Source organism: Geotrypetes seraphini, chromosome 10, assembly GCF_902459505.1.
Source record: "Geotrypetes seraphini chromosome 10, aGeoSer1.1, whole genome shotgun sequence".
Classification (NCBI taxonomy): Eukaryota; Metazoa; Chordata; class Amphibia; order Gymnophiona; family Dermophiidae; genus Geotrypetes; species Geotrypetes seraphini.
Window position 1 is genome coordinate 13,801,181 of NC_047093.1, and position 22,550 is coordinate 13,823,730.

Consider the following 22,550-nt stretch of genomic DNA (forward strand, 5'->3'; position numbering starts at 1 on the left):
CGATCCGCGCATGCAAATGGACTGGCATCCAAAAGTAGGAAGGCCAATTAAGGAACACCAAGTGGGCTGGCCGATCAAAAATCAAAGCGTCTGCTGAGGACCAGTCGCTCACGGCCTTGCCGACTGTCCTCGCCCTGAAATCCCAGCCCTGAAACCATGAAAAAAGCACCCTGCTCTCTGCCGCCCTGCACTAAGATTGCTGCCCCCAAATCCTTGCGACCAGGCATAGGAGTGATTGCTCGCTTTACCTCAAGCCAAGCCACCCCCTTGCAGCGTGTTCTGTTCCATTAAAGCCCCCCCTTGTGCGGAGAGCAAGCGCATGCGCGGACCGCTTCTACAGGCAAGAAGATGGTCTGCGCATGTGTCAGGATCGCTCTGCAGCGATCTATGGGGCCGGTGTGGGGTGTGCCAGCAATCGGGTTAATTTGCATGAAGACTGGTAGAGAATCGGTCGCCCGGCCACGGATCGCCCTCAGATCGGATGGGAAAGGTAAGTTTAGTTAGTCTAGCCCTAAGTCCCCTTTTGGCCAATGATCCTAGGCGCCCAAAGTAAGAAGCAGGGAAATGTCCATTTGTGCAAAAAACGACCGAAATGTGGTTTATTTTTTTTTTTCAAAAATGGCCTGCCTGTATGTTCAGAAGTTTAATCGCCCAAACCACAACTACGTCCACCTTTAAGCCCTATTCTCAAAAAAATGGGAGGGACCAGTCCTTCGCCTAAAAGCACAATTAGCTAACTGGCATCTGTCATAAGCGCCGGTTAGAGAATTGTGGAACTGTGCCCCCCCCCCCACCACCACCACCACAATGATCACAGCAGGAGAGATGCCCAATGTCTCCTCCCGCAATGTTCCCTGGCAGGAGGGATTCCCCCCCCCGAAACTTGCCCCCCCCACCCCCACCAAGGGCCCAATCCGGAACTTATACCTGTTTTGACTTGGTCTAAGTCAAAAACATATAAGTTCCGTCCAGGCAACCTGTCAAACTTTTGATTATGGCTGCCGGATGACGAAGGGCTCCCTTTACAAAGCCGCGCTAGCGGGGTTAACGCGCGTGACTTTTCATCACGCGCTAACCCCCGCACTGGCCAAAAATTACCGCCTGCTCAAGAGGAGGCGGTAGCAGCTAGTGCGTCCGGCGGTTTAGTGCGCGCTATAACGCGTATTTAACCACTAGCGCGCCTTTGTAAAAGGAGCCCTAAGCCTAGGTTGGCCCACGTCCCGCCCACCTCCCGCCTTTCCCACTCCTCCAAAAATACCCCTTTTCTCTCTGGGTGCAGAGAGGCAGGGAAAAGGTCTAAGTTGCTTTTAGATACGTCTAAAATGCTGTTCGATTATCGGTACTTGGACAACCTGTATTTTTGATCATCCAAGTACCGATTTTGGCGGATTTTTAGACTTTTTAAAAAAATAATTATTGAGTCCCATAGTGTGTTTGTGTCCCCTGCAGGAAGCGATGGGCTATGGAGAGAAAAAATAGCAAAAGAGTATTCAGTTTGAAGAGGTACAGAAGACAGTGAGAAGATCAGCATGGTATGGTTATCGAGAGTGTGTTCTGCTAGCTATGTTGTGCGATGAAGAGGAACACGAGAGAAGAAATGCAGTGGATAAGATACTGAAGATCAGAGGTAAAGCAGAAGACGCAGCTTGAAGACAGCACAGTGAGACCCAGGAAAACAGCACCCCTGAGATAACTACATTGGCCCAGTCATTTGACTGGAGCTCAGGAGTCTCTGAGACTCCTCTTACCTGTACCATCAGAAGCATTTCGGAGTAGAGAATGACACAGGGAAAATGTGAGAATATCATGCCTGCTTGTCCTGGGATAATTAGCTTATTCCTTCCTTATAAATCAAAGTTCTGGTTGCTGAACTAGAGAAAGAGATGTTCAGCTGGCAGGGCTTTGTTTATACATTTTTATCAACACAACTAATATTATTACTTTATCCTAAAGCAAAAAATAAAATAAATAAATATAATTTTTTTTTTCTACCTGCTTCCCTCATCTTCTCATTCAATTCCTTCCATCCACTGTCTGTCTTCTCTCTGCGTCTTCCATTTGCTCTGTTACTGTGCCTCTCCCTTCACCCTCCCCCTAATTGGTCTGGCCCATCTTCTTCTCTCCGCTCCCCCATAGTCTGGCATCTCTGTCTTCTTCCCTTCCAGCGCCTTCTACCCACCCTCTCATCCCCATTCCCTTTAGCGTCTTCTCCCCACCCTGTCATCTCCATTTCCCTTCAGCGTCTTCTCCCCACTCTCTGTTCCCCAAATCCCTTCAGCATCTTCTCCCCACTTTGTTCCCCATTTCCCTTCAGCGTCTTCTCCCAATCTTTCTTCCCCATTTCCCTTCTGCGTCTTCTCCCCACTCTGTCTTCCTCATGTCCTTTCAGCGTCTCCTCCCTACTCTGTCTTCCCCATGTCCTTTCAGCGTCTTCTCCCCACTATCTGTTCCCCATTTCCTTTCAGCGTCTGTTCCTTTCCTCCATCACCATTCCCTCTCACCATCTTTAGCACTCCTCGCGCGGCCCCCTCTCACCTCCCACCTTCATACCTACCCAAATCTATCTATCTCCCTCCCTCCCCTTTATCTTCGCGGCGCATTTTGAGTAACTTCTTCAAAGCTGTCGGAGCCTGCAAGCAGTAGCGTGCTTGTGTGAGCGGAACCTTCTCTTCTGACACAACTGGAAGCTTCCACCCACACACGCACCCTATTGCTTGCAAGCTCTGATGACTTTGTGAAGAAGTTACTCAAAACGTGCCGCGAAGGTAAGGGGGAGGGAGGGAGATAAATAGATTTGGGTAGGTAGGAAGGAGGGAGGGGGCCGCGCATGATTTGGTGACCTTGCGCATTTCCTCCCTTAACTGCAGGGACAAGGCCATTCACAGCTCCATGGGGCAGTGGATGTCCTTGTCTCAGCATCCGCAGTAAGCACTTTTTCCCCCTCACTGTTTCGGCAGGTTATCCGCGGCTAGCCGTGGATAACAGCCACCGTGTCATTCTCTATTTCGGAGCAATCCCATGGGGGTTCCAGACTGGTCTTCACACACCCAGCCCATAGAAAGATGTGTAAAAAAATGACAATTGAGGCTGCTGGTCTTGTGTACAATCTGGAAAGGAGGGAACATTACATTAGGGGTCAGATGGTCAGCAGGGAGCTCATGAGCCGAAACAGAAGCAAACAAGATATGAATGACCTCTGCTGGCTTTTCTGAAATAACATTAAATTAACTGCATAAATGACATTTTAAAGACAATTATGTGGCTATAGATATAGTTAAGACTCTGTACATTCAAATAAATAAGAGCGGATAGTGTAGTTGGTTTTAAGAAAGATTTGGACAATTTCCTGGAGGAAAAGTCTGTTATTGAGAAAGACGGGGGGAAGGAAGCCATTGCTTGCCCTGGATCGGTAGCATGGAATGTTGCTACTCTCTGGGATTCTAGAATCTTGTTACTCTCTGGGATTCTGGAATTTTGCTATTCTTTGAGAATCTGAATGGAATGTTGCTACTCTTTGGGATTCTAGAATCTTGTTACTCTCTGGGATTCCGGAATCTTGCTATTCTTTGAGATTCTGTATGGAATGTTGCTACTCTTTGAGATTCTAGAATCTTGTTTCTCTCTGGGATTTTGGAATTTTGGTATTCTTTGAGAATCTGAATGGAATGTTGCTACTCTTTGAGATTCTAGAATCTTGTTACTCTCTGGGATTTTGGAATCTTGCTATTCTTTGAGATTCTGAATGGAATGTTGTTACTCTCTGGGATTCTAGAATCTTGTTACTCTCTGGGATTCTGGAATTTTGCTATTCTTTGAGAATCTGAATGGAATGTTGCTACTCTTTGGGATTCTAGAATCTTGTTACTCTCTGGGATTCCGGAATCTTGCTATTCTTTGAGATTCTGTATGGAATGTTGCTACTCTTTGAGATTCTAGAATCTTGTTACTCTCTGGGATTCCGGAATCTTGCTATTCTTTGAGATTCTGTATGGAATGTTGCTACTCTTTGAGATTCTAGAATCTTGTTTCTCTCTGGGATTTCGGAATCTTGCTATTCTTTTAGATTCTGTATGGAATGTTGCTACTCCTTGGGTTTTGGCCAGGTACTAGTGACCTGGATTGGCCATCATGAGAACGGGCTACTGGGCTTGAAGGACCACTGGTCTGACCCAGTAAGGCTATTCCTATGTTCTTATTAATTTCTGCATATTTCAACTGAGATTAAGACTCACTTTAAGCAGTTTCTGAAGATATCTTTAGCATAGCATGCAAAATGACATAATTTGGTCACTAGTAGTTTGAACGTTTAGGGGGTAGTTTTTTATATTTTCAAAACTGACATGATCTAATACTGCACCCTAGACCGGAGGTTCCCAACACACGGTATGCGTACCCCAGGGGGTATATAGCACCCGTATCTCCTGCTCTCCTGATGCTGCTGCTGTTTTGTCTTCCCTTACCCACCGAAAAAGATGAAATCTACCCACCACGCCATACACTCTTCCACAGAGACATTAATACTACTTCACGCTGCCTTTAGGTCACCTTTTCTGCTTCTTATGCTCTTAAAAAGTATCCAAGCATGATTCCTGTATGACACCTACATGGGCTGCTGATGACAAACTGTACAGCAGCACCCTCTGAACTGCCCTCAGGAGTAGCCAAGTGGTTAGAGCAGCTGTCTCAGCACCCTGAGGTTGTGAGTTTGATTCCCACTGCAGCTCCTTGTGACGCTGGCTTAACACTTCATTGCCCCATGTATAAAACAAGTACTTATTTAAAATATGTAAACCAATTTTGTTTCGACCACACAGAGAAAAGCAGTATATCACATCCCATTCCCCTTTAGCTTGGTTAAAAAAAATCTTTCTTTACTCTTTGGAAGTTACGTACGATTAAGTCATTTTTTCAGTCCCATTACATTCAGAATACTGGTCCAATCTCTGGTACTTAGTATACTGGACTACTGTAATTCAGTTCATTTGGCAGGTCTTCAGTCAAATTTGCAAACTTATGCTCCAGCTACAAATATGAAAAAATGAATGCTGAAATCTTGGGGCATAGTAATGGATGTGGGGCCCATTGGCATCTTTTATTGCTTTTATATAGTTGGCATTTCTCTCTAATTTTTGTCTGATTTCCTTACACATCCAGGGTGGGAATGTATTACTACTTTAAATAAGAGTGGGTTATTGGGAGAATAATTGCATTTATATTATTGATTAAGTAAAGGGGTGGGGGAAAAGATTGCTTTTGAATATTTGTAAGTTCAAACTGCTTTTCTTGATTTGTTATATGTTCAAATTCATATGTATTGCACTGTTACTACTTGAAAATCAATAAAGATTTATTTAAAAAAAAAAAAATTTGCAGATTGCACAAAATCCAGAAAGTGGCCATGCGTCTAATTTTTTATTTGAAAAAAATCAGATCATGTTACTCCATACTACAGACAATTCCATCGGTTGCCTTTTGAAGCCAGGGTTTGGTTTAAATTCGGGACGCTCTGTTATAAAGGCACATGTGGTCAAGCACCTGGTTATTTACTAGAACAATTTACATTTTTAAGGCAGTTCGTCCACTAAGGATAACTTCATTGTTTGTGTTCCCTCCAGTACAAGGATGTCTTTCCAAGAAATTTTTGCATCTAACAGGCTGCCAGTTGGGATTCGGAATTGCATATTTTGTTTGCTTCGTTGATTTCATATATGCATTTCCGAAAACTCTTAAAGACAACTTTCTTAAACTCTTAAAAGCAACTTTCTTAAACTCTTAAAGGCAACTTTCTTCAAGCATGAAACATAGAAACTTGAGGTCAGAGAGGATAAAAAGGAAACCAGAATGTGCTTCTTAATTTTGAACGCCTTTTACATGAATTATCTGAAACTATTCTCTTTTTTTTCTTTCTGTTGTTGGTTATTATTTATTGGGGAGGGGATCTAGCATTATTGTAGGGAGGGAATCTAGCATTATTGTAATATTATCATCTGGCATTCTTTAAATGTGCTCTAGCGGTGAGGGAGAGAGGTTGAGAAACTCTGTTTCTGAGAACCCTGCATCTGATTTTCAAAATAATGAAGTGGCTTTCAGATCCGATGTTTTCAACAAACATTCAGTGTAGGCAACAGGAAAACAAGATCTCTCAGTGGCTATCAAGGACCTAAGCAGCCATGTTAGCGTACTCGGGACTTTGGCATCACAAAGCTATAGTCCTCCCACCAAAGGTGGCGCTGTTTTCTATATCAGGTTCAGAGTTCAGATCTAATACAATGTCCTGAAATTCCAGTGTGTATAGCATACATACCGGTAATACAGAAATTTAAAATGTGTATGGAAAAAAAAAAATCTTGGTTCGTTTTCAGTTTGTATGGTCTTTTTATTCCAGCTCATTTCATCCACTTATGGTGTAAAACTTTAAAGGCGTGCAAGTTGATTTTATGCCTATTAATTCAAAGGCTAACACGTTAACTAGATTCTGCACACTTTAAGGCAGGGATCTCAAAGTCCCTCCTTGAGGGCCACAATCCAGTCGGGTTTTCAGGATTTCCCCAATAAGTATGCATTGAAAGCAGTGCATGCACATAAATCTCGTGCATATTCATTGGGGAAATCCTAAAATCCAGACTGGATTGCGGCCCTCAAGGAGGGACTTTGAGACCCCTGCTTTAAGGCATGCAAACCAAATGAGTGCTGATGATTACGCATCCCTGGAATCTACTGGGAAGAGACACAAGGCCATGGAACTCCATAAATTTTTCCATTTGGAAAGTAGGCTACACAGAACAACCCAGGCACCGATTCCTAAGCCAGCACTTTGTAATTCAAACTTAAAACTAGGCTGCTCCATTTACATCCAAGATCTGATTTCTTTCTGCATTGCACACTTGCTGGATTAAGTTACAAGGGCTGAAACGGCACAATAGGAAATGCAGAAAGAGACAGAATCGGGACACTGACGACCTCTGGCTGGGGGAGAGTGTGGGGCACAGTGGTTAAAGGTACAGCTTCAGCACCCCGAGGTTGTGGGTTCAAGCCCACGCTGCTCCTTGTGACCCTGGGCAAGTCACTTCATCCCCCCCATTGCCCCAGGTACATTGGATAGATTGTGAGCTTGCCAGGACAGACAGGGAAAAATGCTAGAGTACCTGAATAAATTCATGTAAACCATTCTGCGCTCCCTTGGGAGAATGGAATTGAAAAAAATAATTCAATGTGCAGTATAGTATCATAACAAAATCACTTCAAAAGACTTGTGGAACACACTACTCCCTTCCAAAAGATAGGCTAATGCTAGACCCAAAAGCCCATATACAGGTACTTAATTTGAATTAAATTGAATTAGCGACTTTGGATCTCAAGTGCCCGCAGTTATTAGCCGGTAGAACTAGTCTTGGCTCATAACTCTCTTGAGAGCTATCATCGGTCCTTCAGTCTCTTTTAAGAACATAAGCTGTGCCTCTGCTGGGTCAGACCAGAGGTCCATCGTGCCCAGCAGTCCGCTCACGAGGCGGCCCATCAGGTCCAGGACCTGTATAGTGATCCTTCTATCCCCTTTTCCTTCAGAAAATTGTCCATTATTCAATTTAATGTGTATATGGAGATTTTCTTTCTGTACCATTTCTTAAATTCATCTTCTTAAATCCATTTTTTATCCTCATTTTAACTTTATGATGTAACCATAGTAATACTTAGCTCGGGTGTACATTCTTTACCCGGCCCGAGCTAAGTATTACTAATGGTTACATCATAACGTTAAAATGAGGATAAAAAATGGATTTAAGAAGATGAATTGAAGAAATGATACAAAAAGAAAATGGTACAGAAAGAAAATCTCCATATACAGTGGTGCCTCACACAACGAACTTAATTCGTTCCAGGAGCAAGTTTGTTATGCGAAAAGTTCGTTATGTGAAACGCGTTTTCCCATAACAATACATGTTAAAAAAAATAATTCGTTCTGCAGCATAAAATATGCTAAGATGACATAAAAAAAGATAAATTTGTCAAAATGGTGAAAATGGTGGTCTTGCTGAGGCCAAACTCTTTGACGAGGTCACACTGTTTTACCCCACATTCACTCCTTCTAATTATTTCCCGTTTCATTTCAACAGAAATCACCTTCCTGCTTTTTTTAGAAGCCATGATATATAAAAAAATATTGAGTTTATCTTAAAAGGACGACTGCCGTGATACGTGCGTGCGTGATTTAATTCGTAATGAAGAACGATTGCCGCGATACATGCTTAAGTTAAGCGCAGTGCCTAACGACTGCCTGCAGTGCCTGCGCGGAAGGATGCAATACATCGGCAGCGATCGTGGAAGCTCGGGCGACTTCGTTGTGTGAAACGAAGTTCGTTGTATGAATCATGACATGAAGTTCGTTGTGTGCAGCGTTCGCTGTGCGAGGCGTTCTTTATGCGAGGCACCACTGTACATTAAATTGAATAACGTAAAAGAGACTGAAGAACCGATGATAGCTCGCAAGTGAGTTATGAGCCAAGACTAGTTCTACCGGCTAATAACTGCGGGCACTTGAGAGCCAAAGTCGCTAATTCAATTTAATTCAAATTGCATATATGGGCTTTTGGGTCTAGCATTAGCCTATCTTTTGGAAGGCATCATAACACAGTGCGTACGTTTTCAAATATATCTATATAAGCCCAGTATCACAAACATTTTAAATCAGTCCCAATATATCCAGATTTTTACTGATAAACTTTTGCAAAGTAAAATCGTTTCCTCTGGTTTCCTTCAGAAAAAGGAGACAGGGAAGAGCTGAAAGGAAGTGGTTATTTCTTACAAAGAATAAAGGCGCTTTCAGACCACAGAAGGATGATTCTTATTTCTCGAACACTCTCCCCAAGGTTACTTAGAAAAATGTAAAACATAAAGCAACACTTGTGCTGTCGATGACATTTTGATGTGTTTATTACGTTGATTCTGTTTGTGCTAATTTCCCCTCCCTCCTTTACAAAGCCGCCGGGGTAAAAACCCCAACGCTCCACAGAATTCCTATGAGCGTCGGAGGTCTTACCACCGCGGCCGGCGCTAAAAACGCTAGCGCGGCATTGTAAAGGAGGGGGTTCATTATGTGTGTTCTAAATTTGTGGATCCACAAAAGGTTAATCTATAGAGCAAAAAACCAACTAATTTGATAGTATTGATCAAACGATTTGGTAATATTATTCAAAATGAAGGAAAAGATCTCAGAATTGCCACTCCCAGGATCATATTAATATCATCCAAAATAGAATTGTGGCGTGGATATCTTTCATTGATCAAAAAACTTTCATATTTATATAATAATTTGACTTAATTCGTCAATAATGTTTTGTGTTTATAAACCACTCGACATAATTTTTTGTGGTTTTTCTTAAAAATATAAAGTTATTTTTTTTGTTGTTTAAACTGTGCAAACAAGCATATATTGAAGCTGTGCAAATAACAATTTTAAAGTGGCTAGTGCATTGGCTAGCCCACTTAATTCAGAGGACTGTGCAATTAGGCATATTATAGTACTGTGCAAATAGCAATTATACTGTGCAAATAGCAATTATCAAAACCCTGACGAAGCCGCTCGATAGCGGCGAAACGGGTTCCCGTTGGATATGATATACGGGGCTAGAGTGGCGATTTTCTATATGCCGCCTCAGTAATCTATTTACTCTACATCAAGCTAAAAAGATAAGTGCTAGTATTTGCCTTATACTTTGCTTTTTGCATAGCTCTTTTGTATCATTAGGCCAGGGATCTCAAAGTCCTTCCTTGAGGGCCGCAATCCAGTCGGGTTTCAGGATTTCCCCAATGAATATGCATGAGATCTATGTGCATGCACTGCTTTCAATGCATATTCATTGGGGAAATCCTGAAAACCCGACTGGATTCTGTCCCTTGAGGACTGGAGTTGCCCATCCCTGACATACACACTCTAATCCAGGGGTCTCAAAGTCCCTCCTTGAGGGCCGCAATCCAGTCGGGTTTTCCGGATTCCTCCAATGAATATGCATTGAAAGCAGTGCATGCACATAGATCTCATGCATATTCATTGGGGAAATCCTGAAAACCCGACTGGATTGCGGCCCTCAAGGTGGGACTTTGAAACCCCTGCATTAGGCTGACCAATATAACAGCCATTTTTGATAATTTTGGATGATATTAATATGATCCTGGGAGTGGCAATTCTGAGATCTTTTCCTTCATTTTGAATAATATTACCAAATCGTTTGATCAATACTATCAAATTAGTTGGCTTTTTGCTCTATAGATTAACCTTTTGTGGATCTATTTATTAGCGGTTAATCTTTTCTCCTTTTCCATATTATTTTCTAAATTTGTGACCCAGCTAAGCGGGATAGAAATTCTTTAAAGATGCAAATAAACACACTAACCCCCCTCTTTTACAAAGGTGCCCTAAGCATTTAAGCGCGCGCTACACACACGCGCTAACGTGTGCATGTTATCCTATGGACACGTCAGCACTTAGCGCCCGCATTGATTTAGCGCACGCTACATCCGCGCTAAAACGCTCAGTGCACCTTTGTAAAAGAGGGCCTAAGCTAAGGGAAGTGCAAGACTTGGCCCTTATATGGCAGTCTGACCCTAAGCAGTAATACCACAAGACAACCACTAGAGGTTATAGCCATCATTTTTAACTCAGTGCCAATATAGGCAGAAGCGACTTGGAATATATTTAGGCTCCCTTTTATGCCAGGTCTACGGCAGCAACATACTCCTGGGGGAATTTTGCACAACACGGAATTTGTACAGCATTCCTTACCCCCAAAGAATGCCCAAAGAATGACTACCTTAGTAAAAGGACCCTTTAATGTGGGGAAAAGGCTTACTGCAAACCGTGAAGTTTAGAGAGTTTTTTTACTTTCTGCATGTTGCACTACTTTCAGCTGTGTATAGCTGAAATGATCAGAAGCAATTAAGGAAAGATTTATAAAGTATAAAGAGTTTTACCTCATGCAAAATTGTGATTTAGATTCTAATCCAAAGTATCAACTGCAAGAGACAAGATTTTGGTGTAGTCCTCTAGGCTTTTTTGTAGAGAGGAGGATCAATATCCGACTTGTGCCTGGAAAACCTGTGCCTTAAGTGTGCGGTGGTCACGTCCGCAACCGCCTTCGGCTCTCACCTCCTCCAGCACCGGACACAACCGCCATCTTACATCAAGCAGCCACCGCCAGCAGAGGTGCCGAATTTCGCGAGAGTTCACAAGATTACGTACGCACGCACAAGCTGTACTGGTTACCTTACGTTCTGGAACGTTGCCCGCCTCACTGCTGTAACCTCACGCAAGCGCTTTCCTGCGTCTATACACGATTGTCCTCTCCACTCCCATCTCATAATCGCGTACAGACGCAGGAAAGCGCTTGCGTGAGGTTACAGCAGTGAGGCGGGCAACGTTCCAGAACAATGGTAACATACCGAGGGCCCAAAAATAGTACCTGGTGGGCCGTAGGTTTGAGATTATTGGTCTAAGTGGTTTACAATGAAAAAATTCAATATAAAAGAACTCCAATCATAATAGGAAAGACCTCAAAGACAAAAAAACATCATATTTGTCTTAAAAAAGACACCACCTTCCTATAGGTGCCTATCTCCCCAATTTTTTTCAATTATGAGCTTGTTAAAGCTTATAATTGAAGCCAATTTATTACAGTAATTAAGGGGATCCTTTTACTAAGGCATGCTAGCTGATTTAGCGCGAGCTAAATGCTAACGCGTCCACAGAATATAATTTAGCGTGCGCTAAATCGGCTAGCACGCCTTAGTAAAAGACCCCCACAGTTAGGCGCCTAATTATTTAGGCGCGGCTTATAGAATTTCCCTCCTGCGTTTTGGGCGCATGCACACTTAACTGTCACGGAGTTCTTTACTGCTTCCAAAATATAATTTTATTGTTAATCCACTTAGGCTTACGCTGCAAACTAGGGGGGTCCTTTTACTTAGGCGCGCAAACCAACTTAGCGCGTGCTACATCGATTAGCGAGCGCTAAATCAGCTCGCGCTACATCGGTTTGCGCACCCTTGGTAAAAGGATCCCTCAGGTGGCATATAAAAATTTAATAAGCGATGAACAATTGGGTGGTAATTGGTAGTTATTTGAATTTGCACGCACGTCTCGATACACACCGCTAAGGCTCTCTCATCGTGCTACTGCTCCTACTATTTATCTCTTATATAGCACGGCACAACCCAAAGGGGGGGGGGGTCTAGCCATGGGAGGTGCATGAGCGGGACGTGGGAAATTCCTAAAATTTGCGTGCAACGTTATACAACAGTGGTTCCCAACCCTGTCCTGGAGGACCACCAGGCCCGTCGGGTTTTCAGGCTAGCCCTAATGAATATGCTTGAGAGAGATTTGCATAGAATGGAAGTGACAGGCATGCAAATCTGGTTCATGCAAATTCATTAGAGTGATCCTGAAAACCCGACTGGCCTGGTGGTCCTCCAGGACAGGGTTGGGAACCACTGTTATACAATACTAGGAATGTGCACCCAAATTAGGCACCGGGAATCAGGTCTGGCTTCTGCAGGCCTAAGTCCTGGTGCCCTAATTTGGACACCGAAGCTAGTCGATGGTATTCTATATCGGGCATCCATCCGTAAGTGACGATTTTTTTCAGCTCCAGTTCTTGAGCAGCCTTTAATGAATCTCGTCCAGACACGGGCAACTCCAGTCCTCGAGGGCCGGAATCCAATCGGGTTTTCAGGATTTCCCCAGTGCACATGCATGAGATCTATTTGCATGCACTGCTTTCAATGCACATGCACTGGGGAAATCCTGAAAACCCGAATGGATTCTGGGTCTCGAGGACCGGAGTTGCCCATGTCTGATCTAGTCCAACATGTACAGTGGCGTAGTAAGAGTAGGAGGCATCTGGGGTGGTAGTGCCCCCCCCCACCACACCTGTCCTCCTCTCCGCGCCCCCCAGCTCCTTCCTGCCCCACATTCCACACCTGCGCTCTCCCTTCCCCCCATCACCCATACCTCTTTAATCTTCGCCAGCGTGAAAGGCTTCTGCAAGCATATTCCTCACGAAAGCGCTGGATTCCCTATGACATCACTTCCTGGCCCCATGACCCGGAAGTGATTCAGAGGGGAACCAGGCCACTGCGAGCAAGAGGCAGAAGTCGCTCGCCCTAGCGAAAATAATACGGAGGTATGGGGCGGGGGGGAGGGATGGCGCAAAGGTTGCATGGCATAGCAGGGCGGAGAGGTGCAAGCCCCCCCACTGATTGGCGCCCGGGGCGGTCCGCACCCCCCCTTACTACATCATTGAACATGTACAATTTCAGGGTGCTAATTCCCCCTAAATTTGACCAATTTACATTATTTCATTTCAATTTTATATAACTCCTGTCTCAAAAAATGAACACAAAGTGCAGTTTACATCATAAATACAAAACTTCATCGAAAGCACTATACCTACAGCATCAAATTAATACAGCAATAAATTAAAAGCCTCCAATCCATAGGGATATGGATTGAACAATTCAGAAAATGTACACAAAGCAAATATCCATTTGGTAAAGAATAAAACGAAGCCCCTCTCCCAGAAATTGTGACATTCTTTTCAACCTCATTCCTGGAGCTTTTCATAATCATTTTGCACTTTCCCGACGTTTGGTTTTGTTTCGTTGGCTATCAGCACTGTGAACGCATTTGAAATACCTGCAAGTTCCACAGCATGGGAAGGCACCGCCTCCCCCCCCCATAAAAAAAAGTCATCAATGTAACTCTGCAGCACGCCACTTTAAGTGTATGGAAGACTCTCCCCTCCCCCAACACCCCTAGGTCAACTGCTACGAGAGGTCATAAATCAGGGTCCCAGCAACACAGCCTCACTTCACTTCTATTTATTAAAGAAGAGGCCCAGAGGCAGATGCCGTGAGGGTTTGCCTCCCCTCCGGTGTCTAGTACCTCTGGTCCCTGGAACCTGCTAGTTGCCATGGAGACCCAAGTCACCCTCTATACCAAACGTCAGTTCCTTAAAAGTACACCCTCTAGTTTTCAGGTTAAGTTTTGCACATTCACATAAAGCCGTGTAGTTCCGTAAGCATGGCATCACAGCGAGACCAATGTTTGGCACGCTTCCGTAATAAAGCTGAGCATTTTTTTTGGGTAAACATTCCTACACATCTTCTGGGAAGTCCAAATGTCCTGTTGCTGACGTCACAAGGCTGCGGAGCCCCAATCTTACACAGAGCGCGGAGCTCAGGCCGGAGTGTGCTCAATTCCTGCAGTATTCCAACGCAGAGAGCCTTTCCTGCCATCATTTTCTACCGCAAATAAATAAAACAATACAGAAATCCTTCGCAGTGATGAGAAACCTAAGACAAGTCAGGAAATTCTTCGAAAAAAACACATTTCCAGCTTATAGTACACTTCCCCCTCCCCATTCGCGGTTCCTGCACTCGCGGTTTCATATAATCACGATTTTTTTCTGGGGAGGGGGAAAATAAAAACAGTTTTAATGTAAAAAAAATACATCTTTTTTTTCCTTCCTGCCGCCTTCCCGGCCTTACCTGGTGGTCTAGAGGGCTTTCGGGGCAGGAGCGATCTTCCTACGCTCCTGCCCCGTGCAGATCGCCATGAGAAAATGGCTGCTGGGAGTTCCCGTAGTCTCTCGAGACTACGTCGGGAACTCCCTACAGCCATTTCCTGATGGCGATCTGCACGGGGCAGGAGCGTGGGAAGATTGCTCCTGCCCCGAAAGCCCTCTAGACCATAAGGTAAGGCCGGGAAGGCGGCAGGGAGGTGGGGGTGAGTCAGAGCCGGATAATCGCGGTTTTTTCGGCATTTGCGGTCCGACTCTGCCCGTATCCCCCACGAATGACGAGGGAGAAGTGTACAATCTCTAATCCTAAATCTACTAGATTACTGCAACATCCTCTACCTCCCCTGCCCTGCTACAATGACTAAACAACTACAAACAATCCAAAATACAGCTCTGAGACTCATCTACTCATTGAGAAAACACGACCATATTGCAGAAGCATACATCAACTCACATTGGCTACCAATCCAAGAAAGAATACTATTTAAATTCTACTGTATGTTATTCCAAGCCTTAAACGGTCTCAGCCCAACCTACCTGAACAACCGCCTCATCCAAACCACCTCAATCAGACATAGAAAAACACACACCCCATTCACACACCCCTCGATCAAAGAAGTAAAACGGAAAAAACTATACGATGGCCTCCTGGCCACTCAAGCAGCTAAACTAGATAACCAAATCTCCAATCTACTGATAACGACACTAGACTACAAGACGTTCAGAAAAGAAATAAAAACTATACTCTTCAAGAAATTCCTGAAACAGCCCTAACTTCAAATGTACCGTCCTTCCCCCCCTCCCTCTTCCCGCCACACAGAAACTACATAACCTACTCTTTACCTCTCCAGAAAGGACAAATGTTCTTCCATTGTAACCCTCCGTTTTTTATTTCTTTTGTAATCTGCCTTGAACCGCAAGGTAATGGCGGAATAGAAATCTCTAATGTAATGTAATGTAATGTTATGTTACTAAATTATCTACAGGAGTTCCACATGTATATGCCAGCAGACACAGCCATTGTCCTAGTGATTAGAGCTGCTGCCTCCGCTCCCTGGGACTCTGGGCATCACTTAACCCTTCACTGCCCCAGGTACACAGTTAGACTGTGAGCCTGCCGGGGCAGATAGGGGAAATACTTAAAGGGTACTTGATCACTATTCAACGTATTGTAAACTATTTAGGGTGAATCTCTTCATGAAAAGGCGATAAATCAATCACCACACTGAAAAAATGAACAATCCCGGTAGTCAAGTGTCAGCAGAGATGTGGAAGTGGCCACTTCCACTTGTAGCTGCCCTATTTTACAGACCTAAGTGTGAAAGAACAAATAATCCTGTAGTGGGGCTTGCAATTTTAAGAAGATTTCATTTTGGAGGCAGAAATAAACTATACTGGACGCTTAACCCTCATGTAAAATTCTTGAACAAAATGAGAACTTAAATCCTGTGCATGCCTTTCACCTAGATTATTCCCTACTAGGGTGCTAGAATAGATGTGTAGACTTAGGCATTTCTTTCTTTCTGTATGTCTGTCTTTCTGTCTCACTCCCTGCCCCCTGCCTGTCTGTCTTTCTTTCTGTCTCTCTCCCCCTCTCTGTCTTTCTTTCTATCGCTCTCCCTGCCGGTCTTTCTTCTTTCTGTCTCTCCCCCTGGCCCCCTGTCTATCTGTCTTTCTTTCTATCTCTCTCCCTGCTCTCTATCTGTCTTTCTTTCTGTCTCTCTGCTCTGTCCAGCAGCAGCCCTTCCCTGCTCCCCCTGTCCAGTAGTAGCCCTTCTCCCTTCCTTTTACCTCCCCCCTGTCGAGCAGCACCCCTTCCCTGCTCCCCCTGTCCAGCAGTAGCCCTTCTCCCTTCTTTTTACCTCCCCCCTGTCCAGCAGCACCGCTTCCCTGCTCCCCCTGTCCAGCAGTAGTCCTTCTCCATTACTTTTAACTCCCCCCTGTCCAGTAGGACCCCTTCTCCTTGGGGCTTTTGCCTTGGGGCTTTTGCTAGGCTGGCCCACCTCGCATTATCGAAGTAGGCTGGCCTAGCAAATGCTGAGTGGCAGTGGAAGCCCCAAAGCAGCTTCCTGCCACACAGCTGTTGGGGTTTTTTCCCCCCTTTATGGCATAGATGTGCATGTGTTACACACGCACAATATTTACCCCATTTTAAAAAAACGCTGTGCAAGGCATGTTTCATGCACGCTTGTTAAAAGCCAACTTTTCTTCTTGAGCATGTGTATGATACCCTTATCTTGTCTGTTTCTGGCTATGGGTCATGATTAATAAATTTTACATAAAACCAATTACAAGATTTACCTTAATTACTAGTTTTTTTGTAGAGAACGGCAGGGCATGTTTTATGCGCGACTGAAAAAAGTCGACGTAGCTCCTCCCCTCCCACTCGTCCAATAGCTCTTGCACACCGCTTACAGCTTCCCAGTGACATGCGCGCACATTCACGCCTCTTTCCTTGTATATTCTGCACATGTGCTGGTCAGCAACTCGATGCAAGTAAATTGAGAAAATACCCCCCCCCCCCCTGCTGTCTGCCGATATCATTTGCACGTGAGATTTGGGGAGAATGTCTCGCTTTTTTTAATTCGCTCTCACAACGGCTGGGTTTTTTAACGTGGATTTTTGAGAATCCTGCCCTTCGTGTCATTCCTTAAATCCACAGAGCAGGGATCGAGTCCCTCCTTGAGGGCCGCCATCCAGTTGGGTTTTCAGGATTTCCCCAATGAATATGCATTGAAAGCAGTGCATGCTCACAGATCTCATGCATATTCATTGGGGAAATCCTGAAAACCCGACTGGATGGCGGCCCTCGAGGAGGGACTTTGAGACCCCTGGTTTAGAGCATCGGGGCCTTAACAAGAACTGAACAGAGAACAGCTGGGGGGAAAAAAAAAATCCGTGAAAAGAGGGATTCACTCCAGTCCAATTTATTAACCAGCCCTTTAGCAACTGCATCAGGCAAGTTCAGGAAATGTATTTCTTTTAAAAACTTATATTCCATGGATTACAGGAAAAACGAACACAATCAAGGCACAACACAGGAATCTCAAAGTCTCTCCTTGAGGGCCGCAATCCAGTCGGGTTTTCAGGATTTCCCCAATGAATATGCATTGAAAGCAGTGCATGCACATAGACCTCACGCATATTCATTGGAGAAATCCTGAAAACCCGACTGGATTGCGGCCCTCAAGGAGGGACTTTGAGACCACTGGCATAACAGTAACATCAGAAATATTTAAAACACATCATGACCTGCACAAAGTTTTTGCTGAAGCAAGAATCTTTACTAAACAAGGCCAGCTCCTCCTCCCAAGTCACAAATTATTATTACTACTACTAAAGCCACTGTGGACATATATTGTAGCACAATTGTATAACCCCCCACCCCCACCCCCACACACCCCCCCCCCCACACACACACACACAAACTTCAATTGCAAGCCTTCAGGGGTGCCCTAATGCAACTGGCCTTGAATAAGACTAAAAAAGATGTGAACTAAATCCAAAATCCCTTCCCCCCCCAAAAAAAAAAAAAAAAAAAAAGAAGAAATCAGCTAAGTGGCTTTCTCCTATGTTGTTAATAAGCATCTCAGTGCAGAAACTCAACGCCAAGAGCTCTTTACTGGCAGCCCTTCAGGCCATAATAATCCTTTTTTATCCAGCAAACGAGCAAAGTTGTTGCTTCCCTGGTTTCCTTTTCTGCAGGCTGGTGAGGAGGGAGGGAGGGAGGGAGGGGGGGGGTCGATCCACTGGGACGGATCCCAGCAGCTGCACTTGCGTTCTGCAAAGCGATCGCCACCTCCGATGCCACTGTCCCCCCCGCCCAGCCCCCACTGTACATAGAGTCAGAGTGTGGACGATTAAAGCTGTTTGCTCTGCAAGTGGGATTCAAAGTCCTGCCAGCACCTCACACCGGTCTAGGGTAGGCAATTCCGGTCCTCGAGAGCCGGAGAAAGGTCAGGTTTTCAGGATATCCCTAATAAATATATGTCCGAGCTAGATTTGCATCTCAAGGAGGCAGTGCATGCAAATCCATCTCATACATATTCACTTTGGATATCCTGAAAACCTGACCTGGCTCCGGCTCTCAGGACCGGAATTGCCTACCCCTGGTCTAGGGGAGCTACGTAATGGAAAAGGCTCCAGACGCAACAGCAAACAACTCCCCCCCCCCCCTCGCCTCTGCAAACATGCAATATATCTTCCAATAAAATGTATAGACATACTTTTCTACTTTTTCTTTTTTTATTATTAATCTTTTCTTTCTGTGCATGCATCAGGACTTTGCAGAGCAATCGCACCGGGTTTATGCAAGCAAAAAGGCTTTCCATTGGCTCCCGCCTGGGTCCCATTCACCGTCCAATCAATTGCCACCCCCTTCCTGCTGCAAGCTAGACAGACTGACCTGCCAGGCAGCGCTGCCACTCCAGTCCGCTCCTGAATCTTAAAACTTTTTAAATACTGCAAATTTATGGGATAAGATGAAAGATGCAAGATGCAGAGGACTTCTCAAACACTTGCTTTATTTTCAATCCCGTGCAAAATTAAAATAATGGCTTCAAGAATTTAAACATATAAAAAAAATAATAATAATAATACACCTGCACAGAAGTGGTACTTGTGAGTCTAAATCAGCGAACAAATTTGCAAAAAAAAAAAAAAAAAGCTAAGTATTGGTTTAAGAACAGACCTTTCCTAGGGGAACCTATGTTCTCTAGTTACCCCTCTCATCTCGTGCTAAAGGTGCTTCTTTTTTTTAAGACTTGTTTTATTGTTTCACTTGAAAGTAAAAACCGTCGTTTCAAGGTGCCTTTGAACAGCCTAAAATGTTTCTCGCCACCCCTGTCTGTCCTGACTAGGCAAAAGCAAAAAAGAGCTCAGTAATCCTAGCACAAGAATGCAAATAATGTCACTGCACAGCTGAACTCCAAGCCCTGCCTTACAGGAACTCTCTGCAAAAAAAAAAAAAGGCAGATACTAAACAGGAAATGCAACTGAGCTGGGGAAAGCCTCAAACTTGGAAATGCAATTGCAAATTAACAATTGCATCCGTGCACTTCCAAATGCACCCCCCAGTTTTTGCATTTTTTTTTTTTTTTGCAACCGAGCACCCACTGTGATCTTACCTCCTCTCGCCTGAGACATTTTCCCCTGTGCTTTGATGGGGGAGGGGAAGCACAAAAGACTTTGCCTTGCCTCTCTTCTGGCGCTAGTTTTGCAACAAAGATGCAAAGTGGAGGCACGCAATCTTCATGCACGTGGAGCTTTTCTTGGCTCCTGCGGTAGAGCGCCTTGCGGGGAAGAAACGTGGAGATGCACACCTTGCAAAACAGAGCAGAAAGTGCAAATTTCTAATTGCAACGCTGAGAAGGCTGTGCAGCACCTACATGATGGGCCAGGGCTGGCAGCTCAAAGCTCTAAACTTGGATCTGAGTAGCTCACTGCGCAGACGTCCTTCCTGTGGGCGCCTCTAGGGCTCATGGGCAATGTAGTTCCCGGCCGCAGCTGCCGGAGCCACTTCCTAAAGGAATGGGGGTTTGCAGCGAGGATGCCCCCAAATTCCCCCCCCCCTCCTTCATTAATGTATGCGCCTGCCTCCTACCCTGTAACAAGCATCTTTTGGCAGGCTTCATACAAACAATTGTCTGATTGGTTGGCAGCCATCTCCCCCACTGGGGGTTTCCAAGCTTTTGCCCCCCTGCTGGTCACATGCGGCAATTGCAGGGAAGGTATGGCCACAGGTTTCCAGAAAGGATCGGCGGCTCTTGTTAAGCGGCGGCTGATTGGCTGACCTCCAGGCCCTGTCTTGCTTTGCTATTGGTCGGGAAGTGTGTTTGCGGAGGAGATTAGCATAAATTCTGCTGCTCGTGGAGCGATCGCGTGGGCAGCACCTAGAGCGCAGTGTGAGGTAAGCGCGCTAAGGGTGTCAGTGGGTTTCGGCTATCCACAATGCATGCATAGGTTCTAGAACAGGGATGTCAAAATCCCTCCTTGAGGGCCGCAATCCAGTCGGGTTTTCAGGATTTCCCCAATGAATATGCATGAGATCTATGTGCATGCACTGCTTTCAATGCATATTCATTGGGGAAATCCTGAAAACCCGACTGGATTGCGGCCCTCAAAGAGAGACTTTGACATCCCTGATATAGAACATGTAAGAGACGTAACCTATACATCAGGGGTCCCCAAAGTCCCTCCTTGAGGGCCGAATCCAGTCGGGTTTTCAGGATTTCCCCAATGAATATGCATGAGATCTATGTGCGTGCACTGCTTTCAATGCATATTCATTGGGGAAATCCTGAAAACCCGACTGGATTGCGGCCCTCAAGGAGGGACTTTGACATCCCTGTTCTAGAAGGAATAATAGTGGCGGTGCATGCATATTTATTGTGAATATCCTAAAATGCAGACTGGCCAAGCGTGGCTCTGGAGGACTGGATTTGAGTCACTTCCTTGGATTCATCAAGTGTTGGTCTCATTTTATTTTCCACAGGGTTTTTGTTGTTGGTACCACAGCCCAAACGGTAGGAAACTTTTAATAAACAACCCCCTTATAATATTGCTAAGAAATAAACAGTAACACAGCCTCATCATTTGTAGTTTCCCTGCTTAATGGACTGGGGAGGAGATTGGCATGCTTAGGGATAAAAAGCAGAGGCAGAAAGGAAAGCAACTAATAGGATCATATGCAAAGGAAAAAAAAACCCAAAACAGATGAACACCAATATATACCACTAGCTGAAGCCCCGGCGTTGCACGGGTATTTAATTATAGCAATAACACTGTAAATGGATTCAAAAAAAGATACTTTATAGTGGTGAATGAAATTATTTTTTTACAGCTTTATAAAAAGTACAATATTCAAATTATTTGACAAAATGAATAAAATACAACTAACACAAAACTTGATTATAAACAACATTTTTAGTTTCACCCCCAGGAGCAAGAACATATAAATTCTTGGGTGAACCCACCATTGAGCAAGCAACATAGACCTGTGTTCCTAGTTCAGCATATGTGAGTACTCATGTAAGGTAATAACATTATGAACTGGGTTGCATGAAGGAAACAGTTACAAACACAGTTAGAACATACAAACTCTATATGTATGGTGTCCGTGGTAGAATAGAAACGATGTTTGAAAGAAACCACAAGAACAAGGGGTCACTCGATGAAATTGAAGGGGGACAGGTTTAAAACAAACGCAAGGAAATTCTTCTTCACACAGAGGGTGGTGGACACATGGAACACCCTTCCGGAGGCCGTAATAAGAAATAGCACAGTACAGGGTTTCAAGGATGACCTGGATAGGTTCCTGGAAGACAAAGGGATTGAGGGGTACAGATAAGAGCAGTGGAAAGTTTAGAGATAAGTGTTGAGGTAGGCATAAAATTAGTCAAAGACCGCAGATCAGGCAATATGCCTGATGGGCCACCGCGTGAGCAGACCGCCGGGCTAGATGGACCTCTGGTCTGCCCCGGCGGAGGCGACTACTTATGTACTTATGATGTCCCTAGTGGTTATAGTGTCATACAAAGTGTTTTATAGTTGGAATTGCTGTGAGAATGGCAGCTTTTTACATTTTTTCCATTGACATGAATGGGTGTAATCTGATTTTCTGTTTGTTGCTCCGCCCACGTGTGCAGGTGGGCCGCGAGACCCCCAGAACATATCATCCCAGGTAGTGATGGATCTGCATACCAAGTTTCGTTCAAATCGGTCAAGCCGTTTTTGCGTGATCGCGGCACATACACACACACATACATACATACATACATACGGTACATACCTCCGATTTTATATATATAGATTAAGGAACATTTACTCTTGAAAAGTAGCCCGGCAAAGTGCCTGCATCAGGAGCCAACATATCAATTTAGAGTATTCAAAACAGAAGAGTCGAAAAATGCCATTTACTTGTGAGAAATAGTTTCAAGTTTCAAGTTTAATTTGCATTTGATGAATCGCTTATAACAATAT

At 44.4% G+C, this 22,550-nt stretch overlaps 1 protein-coding gene across 1 annotated transcript in view; it reads right to left on the reverse strand.

Annotated features, from left to right (window-relative positions):
* The window catches only part of MAP2K6 (mitogen-activated protein kinase kinase 6), a 109,581-nt gene extending 89,534 nt beyond the window's left edge, over positions 1-20,047 (reverse strand). The window contains exon 1 of the mRNA XM_033959877.1: positions 19,697-20,047. Within this exon, the coding sequence (XP_033815768.1) occupies positions 19,697-19,715 (19 nt within the window). The 5' untranslated portion in view covers positions 19,716-20,047. The remainder of the gene's footprint in view (positions 1-19,696) is intronic.
* Positions 20,048-22,550: the final 2,503 nt, after the last annotated feature.